Source organism: Phodopus roborovskii, unplaced genomic scaffold (genome assembly GCF_943737965.1).
Source record: "Phodopus roborovskii unplaced genomic scaffold, PHOROB, whole genome shotgun sequence".
Classification (NCBI taxonomy): Eukaryota; Metazoa; Chordata; class Mammalia; order Rodentia; family Cricetidae; genus Phodopus; species Phodopus roborovskii.
Genome location: NW_026126665.1, coordinates 306392 through 318906, shown reverse-complemented (window position 1 = coordinate 318906; position 12515 = coordinate 306392). Strand labels below are relative to the sequence as shown.

The following is a 12515-nucleotide window of genomic DNA, read 5'->3' as shown; positions in this document are numbered from 1 at the left end:
CCAGGGCTCCCGCACTCCTGCCTTTCTGCTACCTTAGCCAGAGGACTGTGAGGGAGGTCATAGCCCCTTGTGTGCCGCTACAGTGTGGGTCCGTGCTGCTGTGCGGGTCCAGAGCCCGCAGAGGGAAGAGACTTCTGGGCCTGGGTTACTTGCCTCACACGGGACCAGGAGCTCCTTCCCTTGACCTGCAGTAACACTGCCATCTTTAAGCTGCTCTGCTTCTAGCCCTGACTTCTCCTTCCTTTGCAGAACCGCTTGCTGTCTAGTGCCCAGACTTACTACCATGAAAGTCTGGCTGGCATGCCTGCTCCTCTGCGCCTTGGTGATTAATGACTCTGAAGTAAGTGGTTTTCTCAGGAAGGGGTTTGAGGGACCCCTAAGCAGCATCAGTGGAAAACAGGGGCTACATGGGGAGCTGGGAGTCCTTAGGCATCAATAGCAAGTCCATTTTCTCCAGGGAAATAGGACAAGGTGTCAGTAGAGGGCTTGAGCACCAAAGACATTTGTACTATCTGACAAGGGAGGAAGAACCCACTAGGCCAGCATTAGCCCATGGGCACCTGATATGTGTGAAGGTTGCTTGAGTCAGTCTGTCTGGATGCTGGAAGACCAGGGCTTTCATTTGGAGAGCTGACTTAAAAACCAGAAAGGAGAGAGACAGACAGGGTGAGGAGGATGAGAGAGAATGAGGTTGAATATCATTGGAGGAGAGAATAGATTTTGAGTTGGGGCCTGTTTATCCTGAACATGGATTCTCTAGAGCATATCACCTCTGGTGACCTCCTACCTTCATCTCCTGCAGGGTCACCATGAACTTGGAACTTCTGATGAATGTGAGTATCTACTTCCTTGCACAATAGTTGGCTGCACAGCCATCTTGGAAAACCTTAGGAGTATGCCCTCCCTGTCCCTGCTGAGAGGCTGACTATCCCTTGATCCTTATTTTACCTCATTTTTGCCCTTGCTAGCAAACTGTGGCTGTCAGAATGGAGGAACATGTGTGTCCTACAAGTACTTCTCCAACATTCGCAGATGCAGCTGCCCAAAGAAATTCCAAGGGGAACACTGTGAGATAGGTATGGGAATCTGGACTCTTAATTGGGAAGGAGGAGAGGACCAGAGATTTCAGAACAGGGAAAGATGGGCAGGATGCAGGAGCAGGTGGGAATGGGGCCTGGTAGTGTAATCAATCGGTAAGGCTACCACTTCGGAGATGGAAGCAGAAATATAGTAAGGTTAGGCCCAGCCTGGGCTACAAGGTAAGACCTTTCCTCAAAAAGTGGGTGAGGCACAGCTAGAGAGATGGCTCAGTGGTTAGGAACACTGCCTGCTTTCCCAGAGGCCTCTGCTTTGATCCTTAGCACCCACATGGTGGGTCACAACCATCTATAACTCCAGTCCCAGGGATCCAATGCCCTCTTCTGGCTTCTTCTAGCACCAGTTATGCACTTGACATACAGATGTACATGTAGGAAAAACACCTATACACATAAAACAAATGAATAAAATAAGATAAAAAACCAGGCAGTAGACATTAGGAAACACGCAGAGCCTCATGAAGCAGTGGCTATACAAATGTGAAGGAGACACTTCCGAGTGTCCCCTGCCGGGTCTGAAATCACATCACCTCTGAAATGCCTGCTCAGACTTCCCCCGTTTTCTAATATCCTGTAATCCTCCAATCATTTGTAGATACATCAAAGACCTGCTATCATGGAAATGGTCAGTCTTACCGAGGAAAGGCCAGTGTCGACACCAAAGGGCGGCCTTGTCTGGCCTGGAACTCCCCTGCTGTCCTTCAGAAAGTCTACCATGCCCACAGACCTGATGCTCTTAACCTAGGCCTGGGGAAACACAATTACTGCAGGTAGGTGGAGACTGGATACCAACAGTCCTTCCTGTGGGGGCTGGAGAGATGACTCAGCAATTAAGAGCATAGGCTGCTCTTCCAGAGGACCTAGGTTCAATTTTCTACATCTACATGGCAGCTCACAACAAACAGTTCAGAGGATCTGATACTCTCTTCTGGCCTTGATAGACACCAGTCATGCATAGACATAAATAAAGGAAACACTCTTACACATCAAAACAAAAAAAAAAAAGACTCCCCCCCCCCTGGACCCCATGGCCTTTTAGAAACCTATTCTACCAGTCCTTGGTATACTGGCACAAGAATCCAGGTATCTGGTCGAGCATTCCCTGGAAGGGAGGATGCAGAGAAGGCATTTTGGGTTGGAATGACATTCCCTATCCCTTCATGTTACCAGGAACCCTGACAACCAGAGGCAACCCTGGTGCTATGTGCAGATTGGCCTAAAGCAGTTTGTTCACGAATGCATGGTGCAGGACTGCTCTGTTAGTGAGTATCACTGACTGCTTATGACAATGACAACAATGACGATGATGGGGTGGAAAGAGACAAACTCATATTGTCCCCTTCTTCTGTTACCAGAGGGATGAAACATGACGTCTGCTTCAATGGGACTCTTCATCCTTTGCTTCTCCCTAAAATATGTATCTTTTTTTTTTTTTTTAAGGCAAAAAGCCCCCTTCTTCTCCAGATCAACAAGGGTTCCAGTGTGGCCACAAGGCTCTAAGGCCCCGCTTTAAGATTGTTGGGGGAGAATTCACTGTGGTTGAGAACCAGCCCTGGTTTGCAGCCATCTACAGAAAGAACCGTGGAGGAATCCCTCCCACCTTTATATGTGGTGGGAGTCTCATCAGTCCTTGCTGGGTGGTCAGCGCCACACATTGCTTCATGTACATACATTCTTTTGTCTCTTCCCTCTGACCCCTTCCTTCCCACCCCAAACATGTCTCTGTCTCCTTCCCTGTGAAAGTCTCCCACCAAGCCTCTCTTCATGTAGCTTTGTAGTCTTAAGTACGAGTAACACTTTGAGGCCTCTGTGATGAAGAGAAGGAAGTAACTTTGTGTGATCATGCTGACATGTCTCATTTCTCACAGTAATGACCCAAAGAAGGAAAACTATGTTGTCTACCTGGGCCAGTCAAGGCGGAATGCCTATACTCCTGGAGAGATGAAGTTTGAGGTGGAGCAGCTCATTTTGCATGAAGGCTACAGTGCTGATAGCCTGGCCCACCATAACGACATTGGTGAGCTGAAAACTTAGTTACCAGGAAGAGGATAGCCAGAAAAAGAGGGGTCCAGCAAAAGCCCAAAGTAGTGGTAGAAGTTGTTGGGGGAACTTGATGTTCTGACTTTATATGACAACTATGGAGAAGACTTCAGAGGTAACTGAGGGTATAGCACTGCTCTATAGAGACCTTGAGTTTCCCCAACAGGTAGCTGCTTTTGAGTGGGAAGAACCGTTGGCATATGGCTTAGGCTGGGAATGCCCTGTTTGTGCAGGGTAAGGTGGATACATCTGTCTATACCTGAATATAGGATTTATAGAGCAAAGCCTTGGCTGGCTTTCAGTTCAGCTCCCTTAGTGATAAACAACCTGTTCAGATGTATATGGTAACCCTGGCTGCCTGAACGAACCTCCATCATCAGCTGAAATAAAGCATTTAGAGAATATGGCGGGGAGGCTTCTTGGATACTCTGTGACTCTAGTGTCATGAGTATAGATCAGTGCTGCAGCATTTAGAGGGGAGAGATGTTGCCCATCTAACCTGGTAGGTGATAATCTTTTCCCTTTGACCTTTCCCTTCACCAGCCTTGCTGAAGATACATACCAGCATGGGCCATTGTGCACAGCCATCCAGGTCCATACAGACTATCTGCCTGCCTCCAAGGTTTGGTGATGCCCCTTTTGGTTCAGACTGTGAGATTGCTGGCTTTGGAAATGAGAATGTTGGTAAGTGACAGTTGCAGCTGAAACTGGGAAGTGTTATGGTCCAGAAGCAAATGTAGCAGACTATCAAAGGAACACTGAGGAGACAGAGATTGGAAAACTATGGAGGTGACAAATAGGTCCAGGGATAGACTAGGAAGCAATGGGCAACCAAGTCAAATGGGTTGAACCATTATTGGTGGAGTACAAGCTCAGATTGGAATTTAAAAAGAGGAATAAGGGATTTCCACAGGTGGGTTCTATTTTTATCTTCACCCTTGCAGAAGGTCTCATCTATAGACACATCTTAATGCAAACATTAATTTCCTCTATCTAGCTGACTATATCTACCCAAAGAACCTGAAAATGTCCGTTGTGAAGCTTATTTCCCACAAACAGTGTATGCAGCCTCACTACTATGGCTCTGAAATCACTTATAAAATGCTGTGTGCTGCTGACCCACAGTGGGAAACAGACACTTGCCAGGTAAGACCCAAGCTTCCTGTTTTATTACTCCCAAACTCCCCACAGCTCTTGGATTTGATCTGACAGCTCTGGGGAGTTTCTTTCTAGCTGACATCCTAAGAATCAAGGACTTAGATCTTTGGGAGCTTATGCCAATACTTACAGCTTCAAACATTTGGCACGAGCCTGTGCTACACACTAAGACTAAAAGGAACTGAGAGCATTAAAAAAAAAAAAAAAGCCAGACTTGATGGAGCACATCTATAGCCTCAGCATTCCTAGAACTTTGGAAGCTGAGGCAGGAGGATTATGAGTTCAAGGCCAGCCCAAGATACATAGTGAGACTTCAAGGTCTGTGTTACAGAGCAAGACACTTTCTTTAATAAAATAAAACAAAAACCCAAAACAAAACAAGAGAACAACAAAAAAAGGATGGATGCCTAGTTCAGTGGTACAGCGTTTTCTTAGCATCCTCAATGTCCTGAGTTCAACCCTCCACTCAGGGAAGAGACCATAAGAAAAACCAACAGTCTGGAAGCATAACTTAGTTGGTGGCATGCTTAACCAGCATCAGTGAAGCCCTGGACCCAGTCCCCAGCACTGTGTGTAATGAATGACCCACACCTGTAATACCAGATCAGAATCAGAAGTTTACAAGTTACTTCCTCAGCTATGTGTGAATTCAAAGCCAGCCTGGAATACATAGGATCATGAGACTTTGCCCCAGTCTCCAAAACAGAAACAAACAACAACAAAAACATAGATACTATTCACATCACTTCTGGGCCTCTGGCTAAGAACAAGTGAGATCAATATGATTGTCCAATCCGTTGTATGGGATCTGTTCATTGTGAATTACAAAAGATAGGTATTAGGAAAGGGAGGAGAAGCCCTAAAGAGAATGTGACTGGTCAATAAAATGGTGGGAGGAAAAGAAAGAATGCTTCAGCTGAAAGAACCAAAACTGAGGCTGGCCACACCATATGGCAGGCTCTGGGAAAGCCGGCCGAACAGCAGCAGACAGAAACCAAGTAGAAGTTTTTGCACTCAATTGGATAGAAAACAGGGAGTTGCCAAGGTCTCCTCAGCCATGGCCGAAGGGTGATGGCCCTTTCCTTACTTCTTCCAGAGCTCACTTCTTTTTTATTTTTGACTTCCCAGGGAGACTCTGGAGGACCTCTGGTCTGTGACATAAATGGCCGACCAACTCTGAGTGGGATTGTGAGCTGGGGCCAGGGATGTGCAATGAAAAACAAGCCAGGTGTCTACACGAGGGTCTCATACTTCCTGAGCTGGATTCAAGCTCATATTGGAGAAGAAAATGGCCTAGCCTTCTGATGGCCTCCAGGTGGCTGAGGAAAGAAACAGAAGGACCACTCACTCACTTCCATGCTGCCCATCACCTCTGTAGCAGGGTCCTCTCTATCAAATGTAGGGAAGAAGCTGGGAAGGGCAGGCTTTGCATTGTTTGCCTGCACTGCCCATCAGGGTAAGTGCTAGTAGTTTTACCCTCAGACACAGGCCTGGATGCTGGCCACCCAGACCCCCTGATCAGCATGGAAAGTTGGTCCTGACTCAGGAGGATATTGACCAGGAGCTGTCTTTTTCTGGACCAACACATCTGAAGCTATGAAAATGTCTCCTAAGCAAATATAGGAGGAGAGTTTGTTCCCCTAACGGGATCATTCATGAGGTCATGAGGTCTGCTGTTGGGAAAGAAATGATTTCCCAATTAGGAAATGTAACAGCTGAAGTATTTTGAGGGGGCTTGTCCAATATGAGAACAGTGGTTTTGAGGAGTAGAGACACTAATGGATTGGGGGAGCGGCTCTTGCATTCCACAAATGGATCGGGAAATATACTGTTTGTTCACTGTGCACAGGCTATGAGTGTAAGACTGAGCAAAAACTGGTGTATTCCTGTGTCTAACTGAAAGTCTAGGTGTTTCCTTAAATTCTGGACTGTGATGCTGGGGCCTCTCAGTCTTCCATGTGATGCTCCATGTGAATGTATCATTCTCGGGCGTGACCCGTGACAAGCACTAAATGTCTGTTTCACTTTTTATATAGACATCCACTTCTTGGCCAGTTATCTTGTTACTTATTAGCCTGATTCATCCAATCCTCACTGGGTGGGGTAAGAATCATTCCAATATACTTAATATTTAATAATTATGTTCTGCTATTTTTATTTATGTCTATTTTTATAATTCTGAATAAAGGATCAATAAAATGTGATTTTTCTGAAGATTCTGGTTTCTCTATGAGTCTTGTGTGGGACCAATAAAAGAAGGCAATAATGAGGTGATATGTATTTTAGTATCATTTGGGACATCCTTGATTTCTTTTGGACAAAAATGCTTGGATGAGGGAAAACTGCTACCCCTCTATGACTTTAGTGAGTGGCCCTGAAAGCTAAATAGAGACTTATAAGTTCGGGGTTAGCTTGGGCTGCATGGTGATTTCAATGTCAGTGAGGTTACATAGCAAGACATTGTCTAAAAAATAAAAAATCCACCAAGAAAGAAAAAAAGCAGTGTGGAGATAGAAGATATGACTATGCAACTAAGAGTATGTGTGCTTGCTGTTTTTGCAGAGAACTGGAGTTTGGATCCCTGCACCCACTTCAGGTGGCTGACAACCACTTGTAATTCTTCTGGTCTCTGTAAGTACTAGCACCCATAGACATACATGGTTAAAAGTAAATCTTACAAGAAAAGAAAAAGATGAAAATATCAGTGTAAGTGGGTATAATGTCTCATGCCTGTTATCCCAGCCTGGGAGAGACCGAGGCAGGAGGACTGGAGTGAGTTTGAAGATAACCTGGCTACAGAGTTTTAGTCTTTAAAGAAAAAAAACAAACAAAAAAAAACAAAAAAAAAACAAAAAACACAAAAGATAAACCAGGAGATGGTGGCACACGCCTTTAATCCCAGCACTCAGGAGCCACAGGCAGGCAGATCTTTTGAGTTCAAGGCCAGCTTGGTCCATAGAGTGAGTTCAGGACAGCCAGGGCTACACAGAGAAACCCTGTCTCAAAACAAAAGCAAAAACAAAAAACAAACAAATAAATAAAATAACCAAACAGCAAACCATTGTGAATCTGGTATTCCAGAGAAAGCGAACATAATTTTCTATCATGTGTGTGGGAACACACACTTAATGTGCACTTAATGTAGCCTGGGAAGGCAAGGTTAGGAGAGTTCTCGTGTTGGCTGTCACAGCAGCTAAGTTATGAAACAAGCTGTGGCTTGGTAAGCAGTATTCAGGTTGAGTTGCATCTCACAATTGCTTCCTCAGCCTGGTGCCATTGTGTGGTGTACCTCTTTGATTACTTATTTATTTTTGAGATGGGGGCTGGCTTGGAACCCAGTATGTAGACCAGGACTGTCTCTGCCCACTGAGTCCAGCAGTGTGCCTTTTTTGTCCTTTTTTTTTTTTTTTTTATTGTGATACTGAGGATTAAATCCTACATTTTAGGATTTAATTTTTATCTTATTTTCTTCACTTTGATATAAGGTCTTACTAAGTTACAAGGTAGCCCTTAAACTCACTCTGCAGCCCTTGCAGACATTAAACATGTGATCCTCCTGCTTCAGCCTCCTGAGCTGCCAAGATTAGATTACAGGGCCATACTCACAGTGAGTCTCGTTAGGATCAGCTGTAGCACATTCTCTTTACTCTGTCCTCCATATCCTTGGGCTGACCTCAGCCAAGAACATTTGCTCAAGTGAAAACTGCTGATCCATAACACCACCCTACATAACGTGACATTCCAGGAAAACAAAATCAAATGTCTCCTGACGTGAGTGAGGGGCTAATGCTGTGTTTTCTTGGGTGTAAATGCCACTCATTGCCATATGTAAGATCATGGAACTCAGAACTAAAGTTGGATGATATCCTAGTAGGGGTGACCACATAATTTGAAACCATCAGTTCTGAAGAACTGAGGTATACATAGAAGGCAGGCTGGGAGATATTATTAGATGCTAAAGTATTGGGATTTCCAAGTCATGCTTGTGAGTTTTGGCAGTGTTTCTTACAAGAGTCACCTGAAAAACTTTTAAAAATATCTACACACCTATGCCCCACCTGTTAGAGGTTATGATTCAGGTCAAGGCTGATGCCAGGTCTGTGATCTTGGGAAAACTCACGAGGTGTGTTTGACATACATCACTGACTAAGAACCTCAGGCAACAGATACTTGGTCAGAATCTATAAAGGGCCCAGAAAATTCAAGACCTGGTCAGCATGAGTTCTTTGCATGAACAGCCAGTTTTCCAAGTTGAGTTTGTTGATCCCTAAGTCTTTAATTCTACAACCTAGCAAGTTTTGTTTTTGTTTTTCCACACAGCATAACTGTGCTGGAGCACAGATTTTGCAATCAGGTGGCCTGAACTAGAAACCTGGCTTTTAACACTAGCTATGTGGTTTGGAAAAGACCATTAGCCTCTCTGTCCCCCTGGCCACATTTCCTCCACCATAAAGGAGATACCAGGGCCAGTGAGAAAGGTCACTGGTTGAAGGGGCTGGCTGACAAGCCCGACAACCTGAGTTTGATCCCCAGAACCAACGTGGTAAAAAGAGAGATGTACTCCTGAAAGTTGTCCTCTGACTTCAGTTCAGTGCAGTGCCATGATTGTGCCTGTACACACACACACACACCCCTAATTAAAGCGCCCAACCAAGGTTTTTACAAAGCTAAGTAAATATCTCAGGGTTTAATCCTTCCTGTCTCCCATCCTAGGACTGCACTAGTGTTTGTGGGAGCAGAGGACTTCCTGGGAAAGAAAGGACAGGATTAGAAGCTAAGGGGCCCAGCCCAGCTAAACTGCCATTCAGTTCTTCATTTCTTCCCTAAGGGCCAAGAGGAATCGTGTTCAAACTTGAGCAGCCCCAGCAGCATCAGGACTTCCAGACACAGAAAACAGGAAGTATGAGCCCCACTGGCAGGTTGAGCAATAAGGCTGCAAAGGTCTGCAGACTGTTTCTCAGCCACCACCTCTGCCCTCAGCTATCTTGTCCTGAAGATCTGCTTGCTTCCCCAACAACTATTTTGGAGCTTTGGATTCTGATTCAATCCTTTCCCTCATTCCAGGAAGAGGATACTGTACTATTTGTAGCCCTCCTTTACTGTAGAAAGAGCAGAGGCATAGAGACATTGAGAAACCTGCACTGGGCAAACACAGCTGGGAATGCAGAGTTAGGCTTTGAACTCAGGCAGCTGGCTCCAGAGTCCATGGACCCAATGTAAGGGGAGGATTCTCAGGCACCATTTTATAGAACAGCTTCACCCCAATCAAGCAACCTTAGCCTTCTCTGCTGAAATCAGGTTTCACCAAGGTGGTTTCCGTTTTCACCAGAATTCTTCCTTTTGAAATGTGTTGTGGCCCATTCAATTATCAGGACTCAACTTGATTCCCTTACATGCTTTCCCAAGCCAGAGCCCCGACAGCCACACCCCTGCACACACATTCCCATTGAGTCCACCTTCCTCCCCAGCAGGAAACATCTGAGCTCTCCCTTGAATCAGACAGTGTGAAGAGTTGCTGACAAATATTTAAAAGAACAGCTCTGATGAGATATAGTTCATATATTATACAATTTATCCGTTTAAAATATTTAACTTGATGAGTTTTTAGCATATTTACAGAACTGGGCAACATCACAATCAATTTAGGACATTTTCATCACCTCACAAAGAAAACCTGAACCAATGAGCAATTGTTTCCTTTCTCTTCCTAGGCTCTCAGCCCTAGGTAGCCTCTTACCTACTTTCTGTGACTGTGGGTTTGCCAATTCTAGACACTTCACATAAATAGAATTATATAAAACACAATATTGCCTCTTTTCAGTTAGCATCATGGTTTCAATTAGCACATCCATCCTGTAGCACGTGTCAATATTGCTGCTACATTTTAAATAACAAACTGGGCTCTTTTCTGACCTTGCAGTCATGTTCAGATTCAGCAACAGTATTCTTCCCCCCTCCTTCCTTCTTTTCTTCTCCTTCTTTCTTCTCCCCTGTGTCCTGTTCTTTTTTGAGATAGAGTCTGGCTATGTGGGTGAGGCTGCTGTGGATCTCACTGTGTAGCTCAGCCTCCCAAGCACTGAGTCTTCCTTCCTCTCCCCCCTCCTTTCTTTTTAAAGATTTTTCAAGAAAAATATTTCCCTTTATTTTGTATGTGTGACTCTTTTCCCTGCATACATGTAAGTGTATCATGTGCAGGAAGTACCCATGGAGCCTAGAAGAGGGTGTTAATTCCCTGGATGGCTGTGAGCTGCCATGTGAGTGCTTAAAATCAAACCTGAGTGGCCTGCCAAAGCAGCTCCTCCAGTCCAACCCCCACTTCTTTCTTTTTTAAGTACATATGTGCCAAGCATTCTTAGGTGCTGGGGACACAAGAGCAGATGAACTAGACCTTGTGGTTCAGGAGCTAACAACTTTGTAAAGGAAACAGAATCACTGCCAAATCTAATGAGATAGCAATTACAAAGAAAGTATGTATAAAATGCATAAAAGTACAACAATGGCTCTCTTCATTCTGCTTTGTAAATGTACAAAGGAGATAATATTTCACTTAGGTCTTTAAAGATGTACAAAGACTTGCCGAATACAGAAGAAAAAGGCATTCTAGGCCTACGGGAGACTATGGAGGCATGAAAAGGCCAGGGGTCCTCAAGAAATGACAAATAGTCTGTAGTGGCAGAGCCAATAATCTAAATGGCAATAATTAGAGGAAGAAGCTGGTGGGATCCAATGGGTGAAGGTTCTTTTTTGTTGTTTGAGACAGGGCTTCTCTGTGTAGCTCTGACTGAACCGGGCTGACCTCGTAGTCCCAGAGATCTGCTTGCCTCTGCCTCCCGAGTGCTAGGATTACAGGTGTGCGCCACCATCACCTGGCTGGGTGATGGTTCTTAGAGGACTGATTGTCTACATCGTATTCCATCCCCTTCGAACTAAATATAGCATCTTCTGTCTTAAGGTATCCTCCTTTCCCTCCTTTCTCTACTTAATGATCCAGTAACCACAGGGTCAGTGCCTGTGAGAGCCTGCCAAAATGTTGGTACTGGGAAGTCCTGCTAACGTTTTGGACATCACATCTTTCTTTTAGGTTTTCTATTTTCTTCGAAGTCCAGAAAGCTAATTAAGGTCAGGGTGCTACAACTTTCTTTGTGTGTTTGCGCATGCCTGTGTGTGCCTATCACAGTATATATACATGGGGAGTCAGAGGACAACATGTGGTGGTCAGTTCTCTTCTTTCATCATGCAGTTACTGGGGATTGAACTCAGGTTGTCAATCTTGCCAACAAGGACCTTTTCTACCCACTGAACCATCTTTCTGGCCCTTATTTTTTTCTTAACTAAGAATTTCTACCTCATTATAAAAAGAACTATACAAGTAAAATAATATAGTATTCTGTCATTGTGAACATCTCTAGCTTTGGGATTTCCTTTTTAATTTAACCTTTTCTACTTGACTTTGGCTATTTAGCTCCCCAAAGCTTGATATTAAATCCTTTGTTGTTCCTACCCTAACTTTCTCTAAAGAAATCTTACTCATGCTCAGGCTTAAATCACCACCAACAGATGACTCACAGATTCTTGTCTCCAGCCAGACTTCTAAATGACAGTCCCTTATTTTCTATTGCCTATTTAGCACCCTGGTTGACTGTCACACATAGCCACCTCAAAATCAGCTTTCATTGTTCTCAGTTCCAATCTCAATCTCTTCCATTGATCTCTGGAATGATAGTAGCACAGCCATGCAACCATGCAAGCCAGAAATCTTGCAAATCATCTCATTGCTTCTATCTGATAGGATAATTTTTCTTATTGGTTAATGAATAAAGCCCTGTTGGCCAATAGGAAAGCAAGATAGGCAGGACTAGGAGACAAGGATGATTCTGAGAGAGGTAGAAGAGGAGTCAAGATGTAGGACAAGACAGAAGAGGTTCAGATCCTTTATTTGGTAAGACAAGACCATGTGGAAACACTTAGATTGATAGAAATGGGTTAATATTTAAGACAGAGCTAGCCAATAAGAAATGCTAGTAACCGGCCAACAATTTCATAATTAATGCAGTGTCTCTATGTGTTATTCTGGGGCTGACTTGGCTGTGGGACCAGGTTGGTGGGAAACTGCTCATAATACCTATCTTCTTGACCTTTTAATCTCCTCTATTACAAAATCTCAGGGATTTGCCCAGTATGTCTTGAAGTTTTTGATTCCCCCCCCCCCTTTTTTTTTTT

At 44.3% G+C, this 12515-nt stretch overlaps 1 protein-coding gene across 1 annotated transcript; it reads left to right on the top strand.

Annotated features, from left to right (window-relative positions):
• Window positions 1-283: 283 nt before the first annotated feature.
• Window positions 284-6509, top strand: Plau (plasminogen activator, urokinase). The gene is made up of 10 exons (XM_051174444.1): window positions 284-340; window positions 803-833; window positions 969-1076; window positions 1693-1867; window positions 2268-2359; window positions 2538-2760; window positions 2966-3114; window positions 3681-3821; window positions 4135-4283; window positions 5424-6509. The coding sequence occupies exons 1-10, from the start codon at window positions 284-286 to the stop codon at window positions 5598-5600; spliced, it is 1302 nt and encodes a 433-aa protein (XP_051030401.1). The 3' UTR covers window positions 5601-6509.
• Window positions 6510-12515: the final 6006 nt, after the last annotated feature.